General features: G+C 43.4%; 1 protein-coding gene across 1 annotated transcript; it reads left to right on the top strand.

The window, feature by feature from the left end:
• Window positions 1-3,246: 3,246 nt before the first annotated feature.
• Window positions 3,247-26,269, top strand: LOC8028206 (cytochrome P450 2J4). The gene is made up of 9 exons (XM_042289671.1): window positions 3,247-3,270; window positions 3,368-3,585; window positions 5,167-5,291; window positions 12,213-12,319; window positions 15,673-15,974; window positions 17,102-17,217; window positions 19,256-19,514; window positions 22,746-22,936; window positions 26,081-26,269. Exons 1-9 carry the CDS (start codon window positions 3,247-3,249, stop codon window positions 26,254-26,256), a joined length of 1,518 nt encoding a protein of 505 aa, XP_042145605.1. The 3' UTR covers window positions 26,257-26,269.
• The last annotated feature ends 531 nt before the right edge of the window (window positions 26,270-26,800 follow it).

The following is a 26,800-nucleotide window of genomic DNA, read 5'->3' as shown; positions in this document are numbered from 1 at the left end:
GGTCCCTGGGTGCTGTGCCAATGGTGTATATACATGGATTACGCCACCTGACCACGGCAACAAACAAGAAACCAAATGTTTTAAAGAAGAGGAAAATTCAAGTCCAAAACAACTAAGAAGAAGATGACATCTGCTGCTGCTCCTCGCGATTTAGTCACCCCTGATGAAGAAACCGAGCAGGTCTGGAAACGCCGCGCTGAACCGTTTTTTGGTTTTCGGTTGGAGCACTTCCGTCTAAGCGTAATTTTTCCCCAACCAGACAGACTTCTGTCAAAAAATATTATCATTCCCATCCTATTTATACGGCTTTTTTAAATCAAATCTTTCAATCCTTAGAAACGACCTGTATACTTTTTTCCTATAAAATGTAAGTTCGTACGCCAGAAAATGGCCTGGTTATAATTAAGTAACATACCTCAATGTACCTGAAGAGTAGAATTTTTTTATTTTTCTGCCAACAAACTTTATGAGGTGAAGTTCTGGAAATTCCATTCATATGCGTGGGGCACTCTAGCTAAACACTGGAAGAAATCCAACGACTTCTATTTACAAACAGAATGTTAGACTCTCATGACTTTGCTTTAAAACGCCGGGCGCCATAATATGTGTTGACCTAGAATACGCATAAAATGTCCGAGTTGCGCATGGTGACTGCCTATGATGGATGTGGGGCTAGGCTAGCGCAACACACTTTATGTGTAAGGTAGCTCGACACATTATGTGCCGTCCGGTCTCTGTCAACATGATCAAGCTAGTGTAATTTTTTGACACAAACTAACTGTTAGCTCGCTCTGCACACACCTGCTCTGCTTAGCTCAAAAAGAATATATAAAAAAAAAACGCTCCGCTCAGCTCATTAGGTATAAGTATCTAGTAAGAAATCCCTTGGTCCCAAGTGTAATCCTCGTCGGGTGTACTTTTGCCCATTCGTGTTTTAATAATACCCCCCTATGGACCTGGAGGCTTCGTAAAAATTTAACCCTCGCGTAACTCTTAAACGTGGCTGTTGGGCTCTGCGATCGAGCGTGAGATGGTTCTCATGGAAACATGTATATACACAACACTCAATGTTACGACTGTTAGGAAACGACTGAATCTCACCGGAAAACTTCATATTCGCCCGTCGGTAAGGACACAGAGGAGCAACTACTTTCCTTCGATACTGCGAGGCCGATCCCCTAAGTGACGTCACAGAACGCGCCCTTAGGCCTTGTCTCGTTCATGTTCCGTTTCACCTCACTACGAAGAGCGGCGAACGTTACGAGTCAACCCTGCCAATCAAGCCGTTGTGAAGTAATTGCGTGACTTAAGCGCCCCCTTGCCTCGCTCACCACGCGGTCACGTACGTGATACTCAGGCGGCATTGGATTGGCTCGGATGGCTTTGTGGCGAGCCGCCCACTACACAGAGGAGAACGAGGCATGCATTTGTATTAGAGAGACATAATAAAGTACAAAAATTCGGCCTTCAGACGACCGGGACAGCTGCCAAGACGCAAGCGCCCTATCTGGTTCTGAAGAAAACACACACACAAAAAAACAAAAAAACAGCGGCTCTTCTGGGCAAGGCCAGTCATTTGATAAACTTTCTCGGATCGACGTCCACAGGCAGATGGATTCCGCGGAACGCACTGTATATGTTGAGGTACGCCTTTTATTGTTTAATATTGATGCGGTGTGATGTTTCAGGCTGTAATTATTTTTTCCTTGTTGTTTATCCAGATGTTGCTCGCAGCACCTGAACGCGTTAGAGTAAGGTAGCTCGATTGTTTACAAAAGCCTTTAGGTATTATTATGCTGCCTGGAATGCGTCCTCGCCGGGTGTGTTTACCGCGCCCTACAAAGTAGTCCTTCGATTTCCGCCTGACGACGTCATACAGACTCGGTGTTGTCGCTGACGCGGTCCTGGAAGTGTCACAGCGTACTGCGGTTGCAAGTACGTATTTGGTCACTTAAAGAGCAAGGTTGCGAAACGTGCTCAAGGTATGGTTCGCGCACTGCAGTACGGAAAACACGGTACTTTTCACCATGCCTAGCTTCCATCAGCTCATTTGCGCCCTTCGCCTGGTACACTTCCCCGCGTTTCATTCCTGCTGTGGATGGCCAAAAAGAACCCATTCTTTGATACTCACCTTCCTGGGATTAGGTTAGCGAACCAACTTATCGCTCCTAACAGAGGCATCGTATGCAACATATCTGTCCCACCTAAATATAATAAAAAGAAAATTAAACATTTTTTATTGGCTTTACTTTGTGTGCACCCAAAGAAGCCTCGAGTGTTTACTTCTCCAATATGTACTTGCAACAGCCAATCGCTGCAACCTTGGCGAATAACGTGACCGAAAATAAATTGAAGTCCTAAAACAAAAAGAAAAAAACTCTTCGGGGTGTGGCACTGAGCGTGAAGTTTGACGTGCTTACATCATGCTCGGTGCTACGACGCACAGTGCTTTTTTTAAATTTTCTAAAAAGTTTAAACATATTTTTGGTTCTCCCAGGTGCTTTGCGAAAAAGTAGAAACTCCAAATTTCCTTCAAGTGCTGCTTAGCTCCACGCGGTGCTTTGTCCTCGCAAAATTCATAGCCTGAACCCCAACTGTTTTTTTCCTCTTCTGATATTTTTGACCAACGGTGACGCAAGTGCATCGTTTTCAGTTATAAACGCTAATGGTTCCAGAGCATGATCGCTCGCGATGTAATGAAAAGACGAGGAGCATGTAACTACGAATTGGAGGTGTATGCAAACATTGAAAAAGATTACTGGTGTTTCGATTGTTTCGAAAGATTACCCTTGTGATAACTTTGCAAAGAAGAAATCGAACGATTAGTAAATTACTCTTAAGAGCAATTAAGTGGCATTAATCTGGTTATTTCAAATTTGCGCCACATGCGATAACTTTGCACGGAAGCCAACACACGTTTCGAAACTTATTCCGAAGAGCAATTAAGTGCAAACAATTTGACTATTTCAAATCCGGGACGTACAAATATGCCACTAATTACATTTTAAGAGACCATAAGCAGCGTCCGCATCACTGTTCACTTCAAAGAAAAAAGCCGCCAGAAACGAGGCAGTGGAACGATGCAATATCAACTGAAAATAATGAAGAAAGCTTTTAATTGAGTTCAGAAAAACAAATGAAACACCCATGAAAAGGCTCGAAGCATGTTAGTAGCACATCGTTAGGTTAATACTTAATGGGTATTTGTTTCTCGCAGCTATACATTGAAATGTTTACCTAAAAAATATGGACGACAAGGCTTTAGTTAAGGTGTGACATACAAATGAATAGTATCCTCGCGCGGGTGTCACATGCGTGCTTCGGAGTAAGACGTCAGTGTCTTAAAACAACGTGGATGTTTTTACAGGAACGAGATGCAGCGACTCTTCTCATAACTCTGGTCAGCACTTCGCTTTTAGTGGCGTTGGCTGTCTGGGTGCAGAAAAAACGGAAACACACACAAGCGAAAGTTCCGTTTCCGCCAGGGCCCTGGGGACTTCCGTTGGTGGGGTACCTGCCCTTCCTACGAAGAAAACAGCACATCATCTTCAGAGACCTGGCTTACAGATACGGGCCACTTTTCAGGTGATAATTTTCAGTGAATTTGCTAAAGCGAGGGTTGTTACGATGCGATTTTAATATCTTTGAGCAGAATACCCATAGCACAAAGAGTATTATATCGGACATTTTAAGGTAACAGTATTTTATGCTTATTTGATGGCCCTGTCAGTCAGTGAAAAAGCTTTGGTCCAAATTGGGTTCGAAAACGAAGTTTAGGTCGCGATCTTTGAACCCTGTGACAAATAGAGATATAATTGCATCTTGCTAGGAACTCAAATGCTGAAAATGCTGGATTCGGGTGTCGCACCTTACACTGCGTGCGGGGGTAATTTGGGGAGTACAAGTGCTTCGAAGGTTTATGCCTGTGAAGTAAATTAGGAAAACTGTCGGGAAAACAGTTATCAATGAGTTGGGCGGCCGGTGTGGTAGAGCGATGAATACGTTGACGAAGAGATGAGGCAGTGGAAATCAGGAGAACTCAAAAAGCGGAAAGCGGCAGAAAAAAACAACAACAACACGGAACTGTTGGGTTCGATTCCAAAGAAAGAAATAACCCTGACATACGTCATGTTTGGCGCAAATAAAAACACTTCAGGATGACGAACGCATTTTAAATCGGTCAATCACACAAATACTTTATTCCTAATCTATCTCTGTAGTTTTTACACCAATGGTGTTAATAATGAACCAATGCAGCGGAAAGGTACTTGTAACAAGGGAAACAGAAAAGAAAGAAAAATATCACAGCATCAATTGAAAAACATTGTAACCAGCATCAATTGAACCTACTATGCCATGAAAACTAAACACCTGGCTTTTACAAAGTTATTAATTAACAGATTTTATTACAATAAAATCGCTGAAACAAATCCAAGAGAAAACATAACACGTTAACAAGTAGCAAGTATTTTACGACATAAAAATAGAGCACTTTATATAATGTAATTAAAACACAGCTACCGTAGTAATAATGAAATCGCACACAGACACACACATACACATACACAAAACATGCAAGTCGCGAACCGTACGCTCAGCACCATTTTCTAAGACTTATCTTGGATGTTCAAACTTAAAGGGAAGATGGGGCACTTCTACATTTGAGAAAAAAACGCTTGAATTGCGTTCATTTGGCCTCTAGAATAACAGATATCATAATTATATTTCAATGCGACGCGCCGGTGAGCCACAAGAGCAATTTCAAAATAGGGCTGAAGCCCCGCCCCCCTAACCTTGGGCAGCCAAAAGATCCGTCGATGACGTCACGGACAGCGACTGTCTTTCGCGTTTTTCTCGCGTTTACCAATACTTACGCAGCAAATGGTTTGGGTATTCGGGTTCACGGGGTAAAAATACACTAGAATTCACTTCTAACTCATTTTTCCAAGAAGCTCCGTAGCTTCCCTTTAATTTAGTGGCTAAAACACTTTTCTATGTCGTGCATCGTCAGGCTCCATCTATATCCATCCCTGTGATTGGCTGCCGGAGTGCTCCACGGGGATATGGACGCACGACCCTTTTTTATAGAGGGCATAACCCTCAAGGTCACCGATCTATAGTGTAAACATGGGTACGCTTTTCTGAGCTTGCTTTTATATTTGGCAGTGTCCGTCTGGGAGCCGTGAACGTGGTTATACTTAACACCTACGAAAGCATCCGCGAAGCTTTTTCGAAGAAACAGCTATTGGCGAGAACTTCAAGCCTTTTCCTTAAACAAGCCGGAGTCTCAGGTGAGCATGTTCTACTGCGTCAGGGCATTCACCGTTTATCACTTTTCATGGATGAAAATATTGACGGCCATTTTAAAAACTCCGTAAAGATGCGCCCACCAATGAAATATTTGCAGCTCTCGTCAGAGATCTTGACAGCAATAGTCCCTGGAGAAGGGGAACAAAGAGTTCAAAGGAGAAACACTAATCTCCAAACAGAGCTAGGTGAAGGCAGCGCAGTATATGTAGATGGTTTGGCCATTCGTCGGGAAGTATAGGAGACAAATGAAGAGGCGCCAGTGGCCGAAAACGGGTTGGGCGTGTTCCAGGGCGTCTTCACAAATTCGAGTGTGGCCAGCTAGAAGAAGGAAATAACACCCTGGCGGTGGTCGCGAGAAACAAACCTGATAAGTGCGTCGGAGTAACTCGTGGTGACTCGTGGTGGTGATGTTTCAACCATGGTCATTCAAAATCATGGTGCAAGAGTGTGACTAGCGAAACGATCGACATAATCCGTACGCCAAGCGCCGAGGGCCGGGAATCTGCCGTCCGAGTGGTCACACTCTATCCGAGCAAAACAGAGTTGAGCGGCGAGTTCGTTTCTTGCATCTTTTTGCATGATCATGATCGAAGCATCACGTGCATCCTATTTTCAACCATAAAGAATTACTACATTTCACTCTTACGCGCTTATTAAAACCATATACCAACATATACCTTGGACCAATACAGTTTATCGCTACCACCGCTAGGGAATCTTTTACGCTTCTGGTTGGCCAAGGGAGCATGTCTAGCCTACTTTCTGCGTCTGGTGCACGCCCTAGCTCCGCCCGCGCCTCTCATTAACCAAACTCTCTGTATACACGGCTCTGGGTGACGAGTGCGCGTCTTAAAAAATCTGCCTGATCCTGGTATCGAACCAGAGACTTCTCCATTTCCAGACGAACCCTATACCAACTGAGCTAACCAGGACTTAGACGTCAGTAGAGCAAACGGGTTTTATTAGCTGCCGCCAGTCTACCACCAACAAGGTTGAACGGCCTGCATTTTAAGCTTATGATTGTAATGTCATTAATGCAAAGGTCTGGCGAACTGGACAGGAATGACAATAATAATCTCTGGAAATTTGTGTTTGCCATTTGCCTCCTTTGTTCCTCCTTCTCCAGGGATTATCATTAAGGCGAAAGCCGTATTTGTCTCATCGTTCAGTCTTTGAGCGAAAATACGTCGGCGACACGAAATGTCCTAAAACCCACGGTTTGCCACAGGACCACGAGATGGCGTTACTTGTGCCGGAATAGGCGGAGGCGCGCGCTCGGCGCAAACCCAGCGGGAGGGGAGAACACTCTTGCTTGGGCAGCGGTGAAGAGCGGGCGTGCGACATGCCGCGAGATTAACGGCGCCAAAAGTGCGTCGTCAGAGAGCGCGCTGTCTTCGGAGGTTCGAAATCATGTTTACGTGGAAACTCAGGCGAATTAGAGGCAATGAAATTAAGAAGGATGAAAATACGAATTAAGAGGAATCAAAGTGAATTAAATAAATCATGTCTGTGGGTCCGTAATGTATCGGCGCTTGGGCTTTCGCCTTCAAGTCGTCTTAAGGATAAAAAAAAAAAACCCTGTGAATTTTTTTTATTGTCATTCCAGTCCACCTCGCTTGCACCTTTGCATTAATTGCATTATAATCATAAGCTTAAAACGCAGGCCGTTCATCCTTGTCGGTGTTAGACTGGTGGCAGCTGATAAAACCCGTTTGCTCTACTGACGTCTAACTCCTGGTTAGCTCAGTTGGTAGAGCGTTCCACGGGAAATGGAGAAGTCCTTGGCCAGATACCAGGACCAGCCCGATTTTTGCGGTCGCGCACCAGTCATCTAGCTGTGTTTGAAGATTTGTGTTTGTCCTTTGTCCCGCTTGTTCTCCTTCTCACGGGATTATTACTGTCATTTCTGTCCAGCTCGCTCGCACCGTTGCATCAATTGCATTATAATCAGTTACCTTATCCGGATTCGAGTCCATGCATGCAATGCATTTTGGGTTCCGATTGGCCACTGTGTTTAGGTTTTGATTTGACATGCAAATGAATATATATTCCAAAAAGTAGGAACTTCGTGACATTAAAAAAACAAAAACATAAGCAAAAAAGGAAAACACAAAAAAAAACAGAGATAAATGCTGTGTATGATTCACGCGCTACGCACGGTCTCGCACGAACACCGGCTTTGATTAAGCTATAAAAACCGAAACCATGTTACTCCGTTCCTTAGTCAACTGGTTCCCAGAACGCAAACTGCGCAGTGCTGCATGCAGGAATTCATGGAAGATACTTATGGTAGTTTTAAGTTTTAAACGCAATGAGAGTAAATCATTCAATATATGTACCGTACCAAATTAGTTACGTTTAACAAAATAGTGCGTTCAAGAGCCTTTGCACGTAAAGCAACCTGCCGTAACTGAAACGGACGGATAAATGCTGTGCCGGCTTCTGGATGTTGCCACAGTGATATGCTTGAATGCCATGATGTGGCTCGAGCCACATCTGGCCATTCAGGCATATCGCTGTTCAGGCGTTGTCTGAACTGCTCATCTGCAGCGTGATCCCGCTGCAGATGAGCAGTTCCGACAACGCCTGACGGCAGCTAGCCTAACCATAAGAATAATAAAGAACAACAATGTTGACATTGCCCATATGGTAAAGAGTGATACACACAAAAGTGTACTCAAAGTAATTTTATTGAATAGATATGAAATTGTTCTATAGTATATCTTCATCGTATTAAAAGTTTGTAAACCATGTAATTTTTATATGGACACCTCACCTACTGCAGCGGATTCACCGCGCGTACTGCATTGCTATTAGTACCGAGATTAGAGTTGCTGTATACACGAACTCATCTCTGTTACGTCACGGCGCGGTGGTGGCGCGTCGGACGCACTTCCGGTCCGGGGCTGTGGGCGGAAGTGCCCATCTGAGACGTGTATTCCTGCGTTGTTTTGAAAGGAACCAGACGAAAACCTGCCTTCTTGTCAAAATGCTGCGACTAGGGCTGTACCAAAAGGGTCGAGAAAGGTTTGAAGGTCAGTTTTCATGCGCTCGGTTCGTCCGAGAACGTGGATAAATGCCGTGAAAAGGGAAAACCAGACGCCGTCGGACCACGATAGCTTGGGCGGGAAGCATTTTGGGTTGAATTCACGGATACTTCTGGCCATCAGATTTATTTGTTTTGTTCCAAAATGAACGCCGGAAAACCGTCAAGTTGTACGGACCACCTGCGGACTACGTTCAGTGCGTCTTCAAGTTCAAACGGTTGCCTGATCGTTCGAACTGTCGTCTGCTCTTTCAAACGTCTCTGCTTGTCGTCTGCTCTTTTAGAGGGGGCCCGCAGACCAAATGTGGGCCCGGCACTTGCGATAAGAAGTGAGTGCAGGCCTCAAAAGATTTAAGTTTGAAGGTTGGTAAGCAGGCTCGACGTAAACAGTAGATACAAGGAGATGTTGATCATTGCTACCAGTATCCATCACCGACTGCCTGATTCACTTGGTTAGATTCTGCTTGCGATTTTCAGTATCGACGTCGACCATCTCAGCTACGGTTCACGCTTTTGCAGTCCGAGCGACGTCGCTACTGAAAATTGCGAGCGAAATCTCAACATGTGAATCAGGCATTAGCGTACATACTGCGGCGTCCACGCGGAATGAATCGCCACATGTCACATTATTCACGCGAAGTTTTGCGGTGTAATGAGCCTCGTCAATTTCGCTGACGCCGCTCAAGTAGTCAGACATCGTTAGTAGGACGTAGAATCAACAATTCCAACGAGAAAAAGAGCGCGGGGACTCACACCGAGGCCAACAACATCGCATTTCAATGGTTTGTTTATGGGCGACGGCGAGCTTTTTGCCCACACCCCCATCGCGCATGCACGGCGCCGGTGGCGTCCGCTAGGGGCGCTCCGGGCGCTTCGGTTTGTTTGTAAACATGAGTTGGTGTATTAGCCCCGAGAAGTTCGCGTGGCGCCCCCTTACGGCAAACCGGGGTGACGTCACGGCGAGGAGAGAATTTTTCCCTGACTCGCCCCGCTCGCCCTGTGGAGGCTGTGAGGACGCTAGCTGACGGCGCGCTCGATTCTATTTAATTTTTTTGGCGTGTTTTTCGTAGGAAGTGTAAATTTTTATATGAACCTTTATTGAGGTACGGCCTGCAGCTACAGGCGAAGCTTCAACCAACATTTTAAACATGGCTGACAGGGCAGGCAACGCATGAATCACAGCTGGTATATGAAAATAAAGAAATATGGCCACAATTGCAGGAGCGTCACAATAGATTTACATCTCGCACAATAAATGCTGCTAATGGTCTGAATAAATTGGCACGTTATGTTTTTTTTTTGTATCTCTGTTTTTAAAAAAGATCGCCGAAGCAGAAAAGCTGCATGCTGCTCGAGCAACATGTTAAATACAGTCTGGGCCATCAAGAAAAAATCACAAGTAAGACAGCCTAAATGCAGGGGCAAAGAAAAAAAAAAAGAAAAAAAGGAACATTTATTATATGCAGTGCTTGCATTTGACCTTTGCTGGATTCGGATAGTATTTCAATGGACTACACGGGTGGTATCTGTGGACTTGTTTATATCAAACCTCAAGTAATGTATAACAAACGTAAGCGAAGGTGTCTAGCTCGTTATTAGCCCCTTAAGCCCTAAAATTGAGATTTTACTTAAATCGAATTGTCCTGAAGCTAAAATACCAGAAGCTTTTCTCACGCAGACTGTCGCCCTTCACAGGTTCTAAATTTTCTGCTGCTAGTGCTGCATCTGCCACTGGACAGACGTTCGAATGATTGCTTTTACTCCTGTTTTCCTCTGTTGTCAGAGAGTCCAGCTGTAGGGAGTTTGGAGGCTGAGGAAGCTTTTGGGGACCTGCAGCAGTGTCTGTTTTAATTGGAAATAACAATTCAGACTAAACGGTGTATTTTCGGAATAGGCTGGAATAAAGAATGTCAGGAAAGAGTATAAACATTCCATATTACGGCACTATTGCCGTGCATAGTTTGGCAGTTCAATACATATCATACAGACAACTGGGGGCAATTCGGCCGTTTTTGCTGCTACCATACAAACTAATTTCCAGTAATTGTGCAGCTTCTAAGAAATATGCCTGCATACGTGTATAAACTATATAATTAATTCACGAAGAAGCTACATTTATGTAAAACAGCCCTGTTCCACGAGCACTTCAAAGAAAACATCTGCGAACCAGCGCATGCAGAGTGGCACCGCAGAGTCAGGGTCGCGAGCTAATTTGCCGACCACCCAAAGGCCCATGATATAAATGCCACTTCAAATGCCTTGAAAGCGGGATGTAATATCGTCTTAAATCATAAACGTGCAAGGAACAGAATTCCAGCGTCTGAAACGCTTGCGCCATCGCTTCACCGACCTCTCGCAAGATTGCCTCGTGTCGTGTGGACGGACGGGGAGGTTCATCGGCGGAATTGCCTCCGCCGATAGCTTTCGGGATTTGTAACGCAATTTTAAAGGTAAAAGGGACAAGCAGGCTTATAAAATGTACGGAAGCACGTCAATATCGGCCTAACTCAACGTCTTGCACACCAGGTAAACGAAGTCCAGCTCCTCGAAGAGCTTGCGGCACACAACGCCAAACCAGGAAACCGGTGCTGGGAAGCGAGCCGATGCGAGATTGCGGAGCGGAGTACTCGCCCTGACGTCACAGTACACCTCAGCCAATCCGGGCGCGGCGACCGCAGCGACGCTTGTGCTCGCTCTCGGGGCTAATAGGCTCCCTACGGGAGCCAGAGTTGCGCATTTGTTTTCCCCGCGCCGCCACGCCGCTATTCGCCGAGATCCATCACGTGAGGAGCAAAGCATCCGGTGGCGTGCAAGAAAGCCACCTTTACGGTCGCTCCGCCGACGTTTCTCTTGCCCCGGCGTATGTTTCCCTGCTTTCCGCCTCCTTTTCCTCCTCTCCTTTTTTCCATGCGCGGCGGCGCGCGCGGCGCCGCTATTCGCCAAATTTAGTCACGTGAGGAGCAAAGCATCCATCTCGTGCGGGAAAGCCGGCTTTACGGCCACGCGCCGAGGCTGAATGCGCAACTCTGCTACCGTAGGTAGCATATACAGGAACTCTAACCGAGATGTTCCGGTAGCACCCTCTCACGGTTTCCGTTGGTGACGTCACGATCAGGATTTGCCTTGCCATGATTGGCAGACTTTGCCTCGCCTTGAACCGGCAATTGGGTAGGCATTATCAGTATACAGGAAGCTGTATTTTGGCCAATCGCGATCTTCAACCACAGCGACGCTTTTGATCGCGCACGTCGCTAATATTGTGAAGTAGACGGAAGGAATATTGAATGTATGGGATATAATAAAAGTATACTAAAAGTATAGTTCATTGTATTTTTTGTTACATCACCACAGAAGGTGAGTGAACATTTTTGTGCTGCATTTGACCAAGACTTGAACACTGATATGTCTCTATGATAACACAGGTTTCAATTTACAAAGAAATCTGCATTGCCGTCAGGCGTTATTGCAAGTGGTGGGCTAAAAAAAGGTCCGCAACATAACTGAGAAACAAAAGAAAACATCTATAAACACAAGTATAGTATAAAAGAAGCATTATCTATATGCAAAATATTTGGTACAAAATATATTTTTAATGCAACACGAGCGTGAGCTATAGATGGGAAATTCAGCCAGTACCGTGCTACTGCCAACATAGACTATTTCATGTGCTTCAAGCAGTATACTGCCTGAAGTAATCACTATAGTAATTACTAGACCGCGCTGCCCTGCAATGCTCGTATAGATCAAAACGGGCAAAGGCGGTAATCGAGCCAAGGCATAATTTATGAATTTTGTCGAGCCACGTGCTTCGAGCTGCGGTGCAGTGTGAGCTTTAAAAGTAACTTGAATATTGTAGGTATCATGACTTTAAATGGAACATCCTGGATGGACAACAGGAAGTATTGCGTGCGTCTCATCAGCTCCCCTGCGTACGGACACAAAGACATGGAAACCCAGGTTCAGGTGAGATAGTCATTACGTTAGTTTGGTGATTAAAAGACTAACGACGTAATCTATAATTTGCCTTTAAATTAAAAGTAAAAAAGATATTTGAAATTTTTAGCTTGAAACAACATCTGAAGAAACACCAGGGACTCTTCCGAGCTTTAGAGGGGTGCTTGCACACTTACTGAGACCTCACGTAAAGGTAAACTGCGTGTCTCGCTCATAAAAATCAAAAACAAATCATAAAAAAACAGATCCCCCCTCCCCTCCCATCAAATCCCAAAATCTTGTCCGTCCGTCCGTCCGTCCGTCCGTCCATCCGTCCGTGCATCTTCTGCTAAATTTAGCGCAGAAATTGACGCCACATAACCTGATGTCGCGTAGCGTACACACTGATACAGTTTCCTTGCTAAATTTATCAGAGAAACTGACTTCAAGTGACCTGTGCACCAATTCAGTTTCCCTGCTAAATTCAGCGAAGAAGATCATGTCAAGTGACAGCTCACGTCACGTGACATTTCTTACACTTCCCCTCTCCCCCTCTCCCCTTTTTCCCTCACCTCCCTTTAGCCCTCTTTACCACTCCGTTTTCTTACGGTTCGATTAACTCGAGTTAGTCCCATCCCATCAATTCCATCAAGTGCTATTGCACTCTCATTGCATTGAACTAATCCGGACAAATAAAAAAAAATAGGTTCCTCACTTTCAAACAACCGCCAAATGTGAAAGATCGTTCCTGAAAGTAAAAAGTCACTGCAGTTTTTTTATATTCTTCGTTGTTCACACACTGCTCAAAAGAATTATGTATAAAGTTACATATATGGCGAGTTACTCCTATCCAACCTGTATACTTGTTTCCCCTCACAAACCGCAGTAAAGATAAGATGGGCTCTTCGCGAAACGTTACTCATTCCCTCCTTTATGCGGCAAAGGAAAACACCTCCGTGCGCAGAAAAAAAAAATTGATTCATTTCGCATTTGAAACGTACTCTTCAAATACAGAAAGGCATTGCACTTTATCTGGCAACCAAATTTTCCAAGAGCTATATGACGCAGCGTATAAACTATGCACAAACCCGTGCTTGTCTTTTTGAGGTGAAAATGACTCCCTTCACAGACATCTTAAGAAATGCAGCGCGTGGCACGTCCAGGGCATCTAATTATCGCGCTGCAGCCAATCGCATTGCGGCATTTGCTAATAAAAACGCCAAAGAGCGAATCACGACGCAAGAAGCGTGCACATTGCGGGCCCCACACTCCTAAGCTCCCAGTTGCTGGAGAGCAAACCTGTTCTCTCGAAAGTCCAAATGATCCTTGCAGTGCATTGACCACGGGCACGCTACAAGATGGTAAAACCTACCCATCGCACGGCCGCCACGTACACATACATGTGCGCGACACAACATACTCGGAGAAGGTCGAACGACAGGAAGGTCATTCCATGCCATAGTCCCATGTGGTGGTACCGACCATTGCCAATTTCTTTGAAAGAACGAAATTATGGTTGTTTGCTACATTGCATACTGACTTTAGCGACATCATTTTTCTCGAAAGCAGAATGTTGGATCACGTGAGGTTAGAACAATTACTTTTACATACCCCATCGAGATTGTTCTTTCGTATGATGCCAAATTTCATAATAAGTAAAAGATTGTGCGTTCGATTTTTCTGTTGTAAACATGCGAAAAACGATACATGTCCAGCTTTTAAATCAGAAAGCACTGTTCACCTTTACGATATTTTAAATCCTTATCTGAGTGGGACCGATGACCGCTTAAAATCATTTCCAAACGATAAAGCAAACAAGTTTCCCGAAAATAAACCTCAACCTTGCCCAAAACTCACTTTTTCTGAAGATTCAGACACAAAGTACGCATCAAGGCCCTCCTGCAGGACGGCTCATTAAAACATCAGCTCATAATCTTCTAGCTAAGGTAATTTTATGGGAGTAATTCTTGTTTTAGGGAGAAAACAAATTTTGGGGTTGAGCCCCGCCGTAATCGGTTTCCGTTGTGCAGTACTCTGCCTTCACTACACAGCACGGACGTATCGGCTAGTAATTCAATACACCGCACATGTCTTCGGACCCCAAGCGCATAGAGTTTAGGCCACATGCCACATGCACCTTGAACTGAGCTATTTTTGAATAAAAGGCAGTAAAACAATGCATGTGGCATGTCTCGAATTACCAGCAAAGCGACCGTGTTGTGCAGTGAGGCACAGTGCGCTACCACAAAAACGGATTACGCTGGTGCTCAAATTAAATAATGTTTTACTCGCTTAAAACAGACTTTACTGCAACAAAATTGCCTTAGTTACAAGTTAACAAGCTAATGTACCTAATATGCAGTCCCACACATTTTTATCAGGAGGGCCCTGATGCTTAATTTAGGTCTACATCTTCTGCAGTGACTATCGGGCAGGTTTGAGAATTTTCAGGGTGAAGCCTTTTTGCTTTATCGTTCTCAAATAATCTTAAACGAACAATATAACAACAGCCCATGCAGATAAGCTTTTTAAATATCTTCAAAGACAACAGTAATTTTTGTTTTTAATGCTGGACATGGTCTAGTTTCCTGCTTATTTACTCCAGAAAAACCAGCGCAAGAAGCAGCTACTTAATATGAACTCTGGCATCACACGCAAGAACAATTCCAGCAGAATGATTAAAAGTAATATAGCTATTTTATTTTAATTTTATGGCATTTATAAACTTGCAAATTATACTTAGCTTGGGTTCACTGCAGAAATTTCACACAGAGAATCAAGAATTATTTTTCTAGAAAAATATTTTGGCGAAAGCCCATCATGAAGTTAAAGAAGCTGACGAGGGTGGATTGTTTGCCGAGTTGGTGATTTATAATGGTTAAAAGTGCAACAGGACAACGGGCAGAACAAGACGGACAACGGATGCCTTTAGAGCCCTTAGGGTAAATCAACGAGTAAATAAATAAATAAATAAAATCCAGTAAATAATTATTATATTTTTGTTTTCGAAGGTTTCATATTTGGTTTCATTCCATGCCAAACGTCTAGGAATACGGCGGCAGGACAGCCGCTGAACTTGTTAAATAAAGTGTAGCGCTTGAAGACAAGACACAAGAAGCCATCACCTAATGTCATGATCTCAAATGACGTCACCTGATGTCATGATGTCGCGTGATTATGCTGGTATCCGCCTAGCATAATCTATCTAGATCGTTGTGTTTCACTCTCCAAGCGAACACTGGCGATGGTTACTCTACGTATGGGTGCAAGATACACACGTGCAAGAAACCTAAGAACATCTTAGGGCCAGATAAGGTGTGGCAGCTATCGCCGTCACTGCCCTGTGGATTAAAGCAGGACTGATAATTTCTTTTCTTTTGCAGGAGGAGATTGAGTACCTCATCGCAAAGATATCGGATGTCAAAGGGCGCCCGATTCCCGTCGAGCAGTACCTGCTTCCCAGCGTGTCCAATAACGTTTCCGCCCTCGTGTTCGGCCACCGTTACGACTTTGACGACCCGAAGAGAAAGATGCTCGATGGCATTCTCGACACCGGCATGAGATGCCTCGCCGCGGGCGCGGTCATCACTTTCATGCCCAGGGGCTTCAGAACACTCACTACCATGTGCTTTACGAGATTCGGCGCCTTGAGGCCGCTCGTTCAGAAGCTCACCAAATTCATATGGTATGAAAAATGTTTGTTTGTGTGTGTGCGTGTGCATTCAATGATGTTGCAATCAAAAAGAAAAGCTGTCTTTTTCTGCATTCGTACCGTAATGACTGCAATATCCATTGATAGTGGTGGGCATTTTGTTGTAGCTCCGCAACTAATGTTATTGCGGCATTCAGAGGCACGTGGACGGATTTGGGGTCAAACAAAACGCACGAGGTGCGCAAGGAGCAGACGAACTTGCGTGCCGTACACGTTTAGTCCAACAGCGCGGCGGCAACTTTGATAATCTGATTACGACTATAGCTTATCAAAGTACAACATCACCTGAAACGTACGGTTAGGAATTGCGAAATGGCACTCATGGGCCTGGGATAACGGGACCACATGGGGAGAATACAAAATGAAGCCTAAATTGTCACGCTGATACACCCTCATATTGGTTGCTAAATTATCTTAGCCAATGGCTTCGCCCGATTTCCATTCATCCGCACCGCACTTTGAGAATGGAACCAATTTCAACGACCGTTCGACATACCTCTAACGATGCATGTTAGAGCCTAAGATTAAAAAGAAAAAATTACGATTAGTTATGCTCGTGAACTAAAAAGAAATACAAGGGAGGTGCTCGAATAGTAATTAGTTCGCATCAAATAATTCAACATCATGTTTAACCTTTACCATTTCAGGCAACATCACAATATGCCACCCGTTTCACGGCATTGGAGCCAGGAACGATTCCGGGATTTATCGTACTATCCGAAAATATTACGTAAAAAGCATTTAACTGAAAACAAATTAGTTACTGAAACGTTTAGTGCCAACCTTACCTACGGAAATGTCAAGTTTCAAAGTTGCCGTAAATACGTAATTTGAGCTGACCTAAGTGCCCTATATTATAAACGGTTACCTCTGATGACCTCGTATAAACGTTTCCACCATCCCGTGTTCATTGTTTTTTCGTATTTAAATATTCGAGATTGAAATCAATTTTGAAAGTTAATTAGAACTCTTATTTGATATAACCTTACCTCTCATCTAATACATTTTCTTCAGAGGTTCTTTGGGGTAAGATAAAGAAAAATATTATATAAAGTAAATATGTTAAATAATTCTCAGATAATTCAATTTTTTCTCAACAGTCAAGAAGAGGGTTTAGGTGGAAAAGAACATCGGAAGTTACGAGAAAACAATTTCGTCGACGGGTATCTGCAGCTCATTTCTGAGCACAACGAGGATCCGAATACAAGCTTTAACAGTAAGAAATTTAGACACCTTTTGTAGATCCTGCGAGAATGCGGTTAGTTCTTTTTGACTTTTTAAATGTTTCTCAGAATGGAATCGCGTGGAGAACCTTAGAGAAACCAGAAGGACTCACTGAGCACTAAAGTTTCCTGGTCAAAACGTGTTTTTAATCTATTAGTAGTCCCGAGAGTAAATAGCCTATCCTATTGGTATGGCTGAATTGTTGAAGTGTACAACATAAATGCCATGTCTACTCAATTAAGCCGTATCGTGGCCAGAAAGAACGTTTATCGGCCATGTGAAATAGCGCCAAAATTTATAACGCGTATAATGCCAATAACGCCTATACTTACCTTGTATTTCAGTTAAAGAAAAAAAAATCCGTCCTTGAAGGGTTCTTTGATGCCCCCAAAACCCTGTCAGCTCGTGAAGAACGGTTTTGACTCAAACACTATCGCGCTCTGGCGCACTAGAAGGGCTACTGGGCGCTGAAGAACTCGTTCCCTTCAAGGAAGGAGCTGAAACGAGCTCCTTATAATATTTTCATGAAGATCCCTTTGAGGGGGTGCATAAAAAAACTTTTAGGGTGCAAGATATAGACAAGCCCAAGAAACCCTAGGAGCTGTTTTACGACGAGATTTTCTTTAAAAAAAATTGTCCATCTGCATTCTAAATATCCTGGCGCACTAAAAATTATAAAAAGAAAAAAAAAACACATTAATTTGTCACACCAAAAACAAACCTCTCCAAATTTTCACCTCTTCAATTATATATTTCTTAATGGAATTTTCACCCTGACAACATTGACACTGTCCAGGAAACATCCAGCTTTCGAGCTGCACTAGCAACTTTATTAAGCACGCAGCACCATTTAGTTGATTCGTATTTCCTTTTTTTGTGTGTGTTTTGAATTAGTTGTTTTTTATTTGCCTGACTTTATGTAAATCCCGATGAACACTTTAATGAAATATAACAAAGAGTGAACATTGTGTTCTGAACGTTTCTAACGAGTCAAAAGACTAAGCAGAAAACAGAAACAAAACAAGAGATGCTCACTGTTAAAAAAGCGTATTTTTAGGCAATTTACTAGATTAATCTAAATCTACCCCGTTTAGTTCCTACGATGAACTGCAGTGGACAGAACATCGCCATCTATCAACACAAGTCGTTGAATGCGACGGATCGCGAGATTTATACTGTTTTATACTGGGAGCAATTTTCTTTTCCAGTATACTGTTTTATAGCACTTGAGCATTAAAACATGCATTCGAGTAATGCAAGGCAAAAAAGGATGAACCTAAAAAATGAATTATGCAATACTGACCCCATGATCACGTGACAAGTCTCGCTCAGTGACAATAGTCTAAATTATTTTAAGCCACGTCATTCGCCCAGTTCTCTACGAAGGGTCACAGTTAGCTACCCCCATTCTTTGTGGAAAAGCATGACTACGGGTAGTTCTGACGTGGTAGCGTATGGTTTTCAAATTTGATAGTTGCAACGTGGAAAAAGCAGGCTAACGGCTCATTCACACTGGAAGAGGATCCGCGTTCGCAAAAGGGTGGCGAACGCGGTTGTATAAAGATCCAGTGCAATTGTACGCGCACTCGATGACATCAAGTGCGCGTGCAATTACACTGGATCTTTATACAACCGCGTTCGCAACCGCTTTGCGAACGCGGATCCGCTTCCAGTGTGAATGAGCGGTAAGAGGTGTCTGGAGGCGGCAAGCGTTTGCTTGTGTTTTGCACATCTCCGGGAAGCGGCATGTGAGTTTAGGGGCCAGCAAGCAGGCGTGGTCGCTCGCCGCGCGGCCTTGTAAACGTGTAAGCGAACACAGAGGGTCCTTCGAGTAGCTCCCAAATTGCCGCCCTGATGCCTTTGAAGATTCTCCTGGTCATGTTGCGCCGTCTTGCCGCGTTTGACAAAAATGGGAGCGAACCTTCGCCGGTCCTGCTCCATGGTGAGGCGGCGCCGTTCAGGCACTTTTCTTCTACCGTGGTCGTAGAAGATACATTTTGACCGCATTGCCTGCTTGCATTTCAATGCAGTGTCCAACCTGATTGGAAACGCCCTCACGATTTTTGCTGCCGGATCACAGACAACCAGCACCACCATCCTCTGGAGCCTTCTCAGTCTTGCTGACAAGGCGGACACGGTGCAGCGAAAAGTACAGGAGGAAATCGACAGAGTGACGGGAGGGAGGAGGGTACCCGCTTGGTCTGACCGTCATGCCATGTCTTATACCATGGCCACCGTCTGGGAGATGTATCGCTGGAGGACCATCGTCGTGATGGGAATGCCGAGGGAGTGAGTTGGCCACTTTTTTGTTTTTCTTTGTGAAATTAAAAGAATTATGGTGATGTGTCTTACAAGAGGGAGACAGTCGCATAAGCGGCAACATTTGGCAAGTTCTTACGTGTTGCCTATTTGAGGTATTTTAGTGACATGGATATCACCAGAAAGTGCTCAATCAACTCCTTTTATTGCATGCATATGCAGCAGTATATGCATAAAATAAACTAGTTTAACGATTGACGAAGTGCCTATCAGGCTTGAAACGTTTCAACTGACTGTTTTCCAGCTATCGAAGGCATAAGGGCAGCGTTGCTTTGATTATAAAATCCGTTACATACGTTTCGATAATTTAACGAACTTGTGGCCGATTTTCTTCGAAGTCTAAAATATCTATTAGTTTTATGTTTTATTAGTGCCATTGTATGATTGTGGTTTATTAGAAAATGAAAATAGAAACTGCATTAACTTGTTCATGTGGTCGCAATTAAAGTTTGAAACTTGTCGATTTTGCATTGTGACTGCGTCCTCACAAGGGTGCCATTGTGGCCAATATTGAGGCGTGAATATGATTACTTACTCAACATGAAAGCCTAGAAATGCTTCAAATTATAATGCAATTAATTCAAAGATGCAAGCGAGGTGTGTATGCAGATTTGTGTTTGTCCCTTATCCCCCTTGTTCCCCTTCTCGAGGCATTATCGTCATTCAAACCTTATTTTCAGATATATAAGCAAAATAATATGTATGATATTTATATTTCGTAAAAGAACATCACCGTATCTTGCTAGCGATAAACTTAAAACGAAGTAAAAGACGTGATTTTTGAGAAAATTGAGCTGGAATGTGCTAAATTTTCGAAATTTATTTTAATTCTAGTTTAAAACATTGAATCTGATATAAAATTAGCTATGTTCGAACTTCCCGGTGATATAAAGATCAATCAAATATTTTAAGTAGGTCACACGTATATAAGACCATGCCAAACTTCGTCAAAATATATAAAAATAACGTTCGACACCTTTTAACGTAGAAGATTTTTCAACTCAATAAACATCATTAAATTAATATTAAGAGCGTCACAGAAGAGTTTAATACATTTGAGAAGTGACGAAATAGCAAGCGGTCAAACATGCGACTGACGAACAGGGGAGAAAAATGTCAGGTTCCGCCTTAAAGGTGCCGTGCAACGATATTCGTTTAAAATGTTTGTCAGTTTACAAAGCTTACTGGCACAAGTGGCACCCAAGTATACTCGCACGCAACGCAACTGACCAGACAATCCTTTGTTGAGGTGTAACTTCAAGGACAAAAGCGAGTGCTTTCTTTCAATCTTTCCTTCGCAAAACTTGATAACGTAGCTACGGGGTCGCAGTATCTCCCAGTGACGATATTTGAATGTGGCTCATAGATTGGACCCGAGCATTGCGTGAGCACTCTATTTGGGCTCCAGGTAATCAATAGCTCGATAAACATTTCATAAGTGGCTCGTGTCCAATCGCTGCAATGACGATAATGCCCGAACCCTAACAACGTCTGAAACTCAGCGTGTGTTTTGTGCTTTGCCAAACCCAGCGCGTGGCTATGGTCAACATTGGCGGCATATAATCGGCACCAGATCACGTGTCCGCTTGTTCTGTCTGCGAGTTGAGAGGGTGACCGCTGCTCGTTTTTCTTTCATTTCTTTTTTCTGAGACTTCAATTACGTGTAGTGAAAAAACGAACGCGTGTTTAATGGGTCATTAACGTCAGGGATTCGTTCCAAGCGGTATTTGCGCTAAGTACAAAAATTGTCGCATCGCCCCTTAACCTCTTGAATAATAAATCACTTAAAATAAAAAAAAATATTGCCCAGCTTGCAGTTTTGTGTTTTTTTTTTCATTTCAAGAATTATCCGGGAACATATTTGTTTGATAATAATTTAAAACAAATCCAAAACCATGCATAAATTGAGATAAAAAAAACAGAAATAAAATATGTATTCGGAAGGTTAAAACAAGCCATACTAATGTATGAATACCGGTTATCAACATTTGCGGTAGATGTTTCGCCAGAAACTACAGATTCTTGCTATGGGGGCGTGTTAAATCTTAAAAGTTATCACTTTTACCGAACTATCCGAACGTAAAACTACCTAGTTTTTTAATAAAAAATAAAAGACGTTTACAAATCTCTGTAATGCGAAACTGGAGCGCAGTTCTTGAGGAGGAGGAGGGGAGGGTACGGAGGGAAGGGTATGCCCCTCCTCCTCCTCCTCCGTACCCCTCCCCTCCTTCTCCTCTCCCCTACTCTCCTCTTCCTCCTCCGCCCGCTGAATTTGTTCATGAGTGACGTGACACGAAGTCATGTGACGTCCTTTTCCCCGCTAAATTTAGCGGGGAAACAGAATAGGTGTTGAGGTAACCTGTCATCAATTTCCCCGCTAAATTTAGAGGGAAAATTAGCGTCACGTGACCTCAACACCAATTCAAATTTCAAGCTAAATTTAGCGGGAAATCCCAGCTAAATTTGTCCGTTAAATTTAGCGGAAAAACTGAATTTCCTTGGTAAATTTAGCAAGGAATTGAATTGGGGTTGAGGTCACGTGATGTCAATTTTCCCGCTACGTTTAGCACGGTTACGCCGACGGCGACTGCGACGCCGGGAAGCACAGAAACGGGCGCCTGAGAGCTGCACTTTAAAATGAGAGACGTGTACAATTCTCTGTAATGTGAAATTAGAGCGCAGCTCTTGAGGCGGAGGAGTAGGGAGGGTACGGAGGGCAAAGTATGCCCCCTCCTCCTCCGTACTCTACCCTCCTCCCCTCCTTTTCTCTTCCTCCTCCTCCATCTTCTCCTCCTCCAGTTCAGCTTCCAGTTAAATTTAGCGGGAAAATTACGTCACATGACTTGGTGTCACGTCACCTATGAACATATTCAGTTTCCTGCTAGATTTAGAGGGAAAATTGACGTCACGTGACCGTAACACCAATTCAATTCCCCGCTCAAATGACCGCGACACCAATTCAATTCCCGGCTAAATTTAGCGGGAAATCGAATTGGTGTCAATGTCACGTGACGCCCATTTTCAAGCTAAATTTAGCGCGGCTACGTCGACGCCGACGCCGAAGCCGACGCCGCGAAACACGGAAGTGGGCGCCTAAGAGCTGCGTTCTAAAAAAAGAGAGTAAAATAAAGAAAACGAACACAAATCGAGCCGCGCAAGATCAACATTACCTGATTGTGTACGCCACTATCTATTCAATAGAGCGGATGAAGACGTCATCGTCCAGGGCTACCTGATTCCCGCCGGCACGGTGGTCATGGCTAATCTCTGGGCAGTCCACATGGACCCCGACCTCTGGGAAGCTCCGGAAGAGTTCCGACCAGAGAGGTTTCTCATCAAGGACGGATCGAGGCTCATTGACAAGCCAGAATGGCTGATACCCTTTTCTTCGGGTTAGTATCCCGACTATGCTACTACAATCGTGAACTTTGGCAACGGACAGAGTAAGAAGCCGAAATAATCTCCACCAGCAGGTGTGTGATCATTAAAGAAGAACGCATCAAACCGAGACTCCTTCACGATAACGTTGAGAAATGTACCATGAAGTAAAAAAAAAAAATTATCGTGCTTATGTGGACGTATATTACGTTCTTGGGTATCACGAGGTCACGTATTTCAGGTACTGGGCACACCTGCTGAATTTAGAAGGCAAACTTCCTAGCTAAATTTTGTGAGAGACATTACAACTGTCCCTAATGTTACGTTTTTTTTTTCGGTGCCAACACACGAGCTAAGTTAAAGAACTGCCAGCGGCCTCTACTTCCAAATGCAATCACGCGTGGAATTTAATATTTAAGCAGCGATCGTTTTAATTGAGTATTTTATCCCAACGTCACATCCTGACGTCACGTGACGTGACGAGCCATGGGGTAATGACTCATGCTCGCTCGCACGAGCGGTCGAATTGTGGGAGTACGCAGCTTCCGTTATAAATCTTCAAACTATTTGCGCTATTGGCTACATCAAGCTTTCCCCCCTTCCCCATCAAAAATAAATTAACCGATGGCCACGCAATTTTCTATCCAGTTCGATGAGTTCAACCGCTATTAATGCCTTCACTTATTATCCCGGGGAATTGGGGACTTCAAAAAATGTCAGCCCGTTGCGTCTGGTAGCATACTGCTAACATTTTATTTATAGAAGCTGTTGATTTGACAGGACAGTGATGGGAATTGCCCATAATGAGAAGTAGATAGTTTTCGTACAGACCTGTTTATGATGTCTGTAGTTATCTGACCGGCGGAAAGAGAGCGCTGACGCACTCGGTGCCATCAGGTAGCTTCAATTTGGTTGGTTTCGGTTTCAGGGCGCTCGAGGGCTCTTTTGATATGTTATGTCATTTTCGCTTAAATTTTGTGATAAGCAAGAGTCTCTTGTGGTACGCAACCAGCGACACAGCGGTACTGGGCCTGTTACTGATGAAGGTTTACGAAAACTTTCATCTGGTCATATGCGTCGTTCGGCCAGGTTCGGCGGCGAAACGACTCAGCTGAGGGAGGAGGAGGATTACATTTTCTAGGGACGTGCTGGACGTACACGCTAACACCAAGTTTCCATAGAAACAATAAACTAATGAAGATACCAATGCCTGGAGGCGTAGTGAAAAGGCAGGTTGACAACCTGACTAGCGATGCGCTAAATCGAAGAAAACAGATAAACTCGCACGTTTAGTGCTCGCCGTTTGATTTTCAAGGACAGGGACGTTTTCTGAACATCACCAACTGAAAATTGTAGTGGCGCATAGAATGTAAAAAAGAAGCAATGATTTCTCCAACTATTAAAAAAAAACACTCAAGAAACGTTTTGATTGTTCATCCTTATCCGAATAGGAAAGCTTTATCAACTATCGTCCAGCTAAAGCAATAATTAACATTATACACAATGATGACCTTAGAAAATGAACTATTTGTTGTACGGTCATGTTCTTACGACGTATTCAGGACATGAGATACGTGACAGAGACGTCAATGTAACGTCTGCCTTCCATAAAATTTGCTAAATAAAATTAAAAGACGCGAAAATGAGTGATCTCCGTCAAGCCGAGATGAAGTCGAATGTCAGGCACCACCTCGTGAGTCTGTGTAGACATTCCTTTCTCGTTTGAAGAGATGCCATTTTTATTACCAGCAGCGTAGAAATTAAATCCAGCATCGAATACACTGCACTCAAGTGGTTTCCACGCAGGCGGCTCGGGGGATATCCACGGAGGCACGGTTTTTCCCCTTCGTATCTAAATAAAGGAGTTAAAGTGGATATCATAATATAATTAAACCACTTCAATTACTACAGAATTGGGAGCAAGTTCAATTAATAGTTTCTTTAAATATATAAATAAACCGCAAATGTTTATAAAGCAAAAAGCAAATGTTTATAAAGCAAAAAGCATAAATCAAGCAAATGTTTATAAAGCAAAAACCATTCTACTATATAATCAAAAGCAATTGTTTTTGTTTCTTATGAAAACAGAGCGCGATGCTTTCAAGAATCACGCATATAGTAACACCTCACGCTTACTATTTTTATGCCTCTTTAAGATCCTAAATGCGCGATCATATATATACCTTGCGGCGCCTGTTCGGCTAGCCTCCTAGAGCTAACTTGCTTTGTCATAAGTAGTTGACCTCTTAGCCCTCGTACTGTCTAAAATGCATCTACATGATCAATGCACGTTAGTCCTAACGCTGATTCATGTGCCTCCTTTAGCCTTCTCACACGTGTCCGGTGCGCTGACGGTGCAAGCAGTCAAAATATGATATAGAATTAAGTGCAGAGGTTGCCCACAAAATGATGACATTCAATTAGGTAGTAAAGACAAGTATGAGACGACATCTTACATAGAAAAAAAAACAATCCCGGTGAAGCGCGACGAAAAACAAGGGTACAATGCATTCACCTAGACAAGGAGGGGAGAGCGGAGTGACGAGTTGAAGCCACCTTATGGTGACCGCGTCACGGGATTCAAAGATGGCGGCCCCCACGCGCCAGAGGGTGAAAAGGTCTATATGCTTGCGAGCAATTTCAAGCGGGGTTGTCATCGGGACGAAAACATAAATATTTGAAAACTGGTCACAATAATACTTGATGAAGTCTTTGGTTTAGCTCCTGCGAACCACTACTCTAGAAAATCACAAGTGTGCAGATGTTACATTGCGTTTATAGGCAGAATATTGTGAAAAAAACTGTTGAATGATTACAATAATGCTCCGATAATATTTACGTTAGCAAACGTTAACAGCAAGTTTACTCATAAAGACAGTGCATCTATGCCAGAAGCGTTGTAACCCTGAAGAAATACAACAATGCAACATCAACATGTTTTTGGTACAGCATATACAAATATAATACAAAATTGAGAAACATTGGAACCAAAAAAAACTTTGAACGTGACGTGATAAGGGCGACAAGTTTTACCGCGTGCTTCTAATTATTGACACTTGATCATCAAGTGTCAGTTGTACAACGAAGACGTTATGTACTAAACATTAGAGCACATGACTATATGCATGGAAGTTTCTAACTTTCACTTTTCCTTTCAGGAAAACGAATGTGTCCCGCAGAAAACCTTGCCAATTTAGAGGTCTTCCTTTACCTTGCAAGGCTTCTTCAAAAGTTCACGGTCCTTCCGGAGGATGGCAAAACAGTCGACCTCAACTACGACACCGAGGGATTTTGCATGCCAAAGCCACAAAACCTTCGGTTTATTCCGAGATAGCGACACTGTTCTAAGTGGCAAACCCCAATTTCATCACTGAAACACAAAAAAAAAACAGAACAAATTTAAACGAAATAATATCCTATTAAAAGAAAAACAAAAATGATTCACGCACTGTTATTAACAACCCTGCAGCTTACCTCTTACGCAATTCAACCGACAGTCTTTTTTTGAAGGATCGTCTGCGCTTATAATTCTGTTAGAAGCGTAAGAAAACACTACTGGCTAATGGTTGTTAAATGCTTCTTTTTCTTCTTTTTTTTTTTTGGGGGGGGGGGGGGGCGGTGGGGGAGAGAAAGGGATAGAAAACATGAGTACTTCAAATGATCCGGATATGTTTCTTCTCTTTTTTTTTTTTCGGGCTACAGGATTTCGCGAATACACGGCTCATGTCATTCATATGTTATTCCTGTCTCACACGATGTCGCGTGATGGAGGCTGTCAGAGCTTTACGTATTCATATTTTATGTCTCTATCAAAGAGCCCAGGCTGTACATGTCTCAGTTATTTTCTGCCGTTTATGTGCGTTGTTCAATATTTGATT

The sequence above is a fragment of the Ixodes scapularis genome, unplaced genomic scaffold (assembly GCF_016920785.2).
Source record: "Ixodes scapularis isolate PalLabHiFi unplaced genomic scaffold, ASM1692078v2 PGA_scaffold13__105_contigs__length_92229423, whole genome shotgun sequence".
Taxonomy (NCBI): domain Eukaryota; kingdom Metazoa; phylum Arthropoda; class Arachnida; order Ixodida; family Ixodidae; genus Ixodes; species Ixodes scapularis.
The sequence above is the reverse complement of the archived record's forward strand: the minus strand, read 5'-3'. Positions and strand labels throughout refer to the sequence as shown.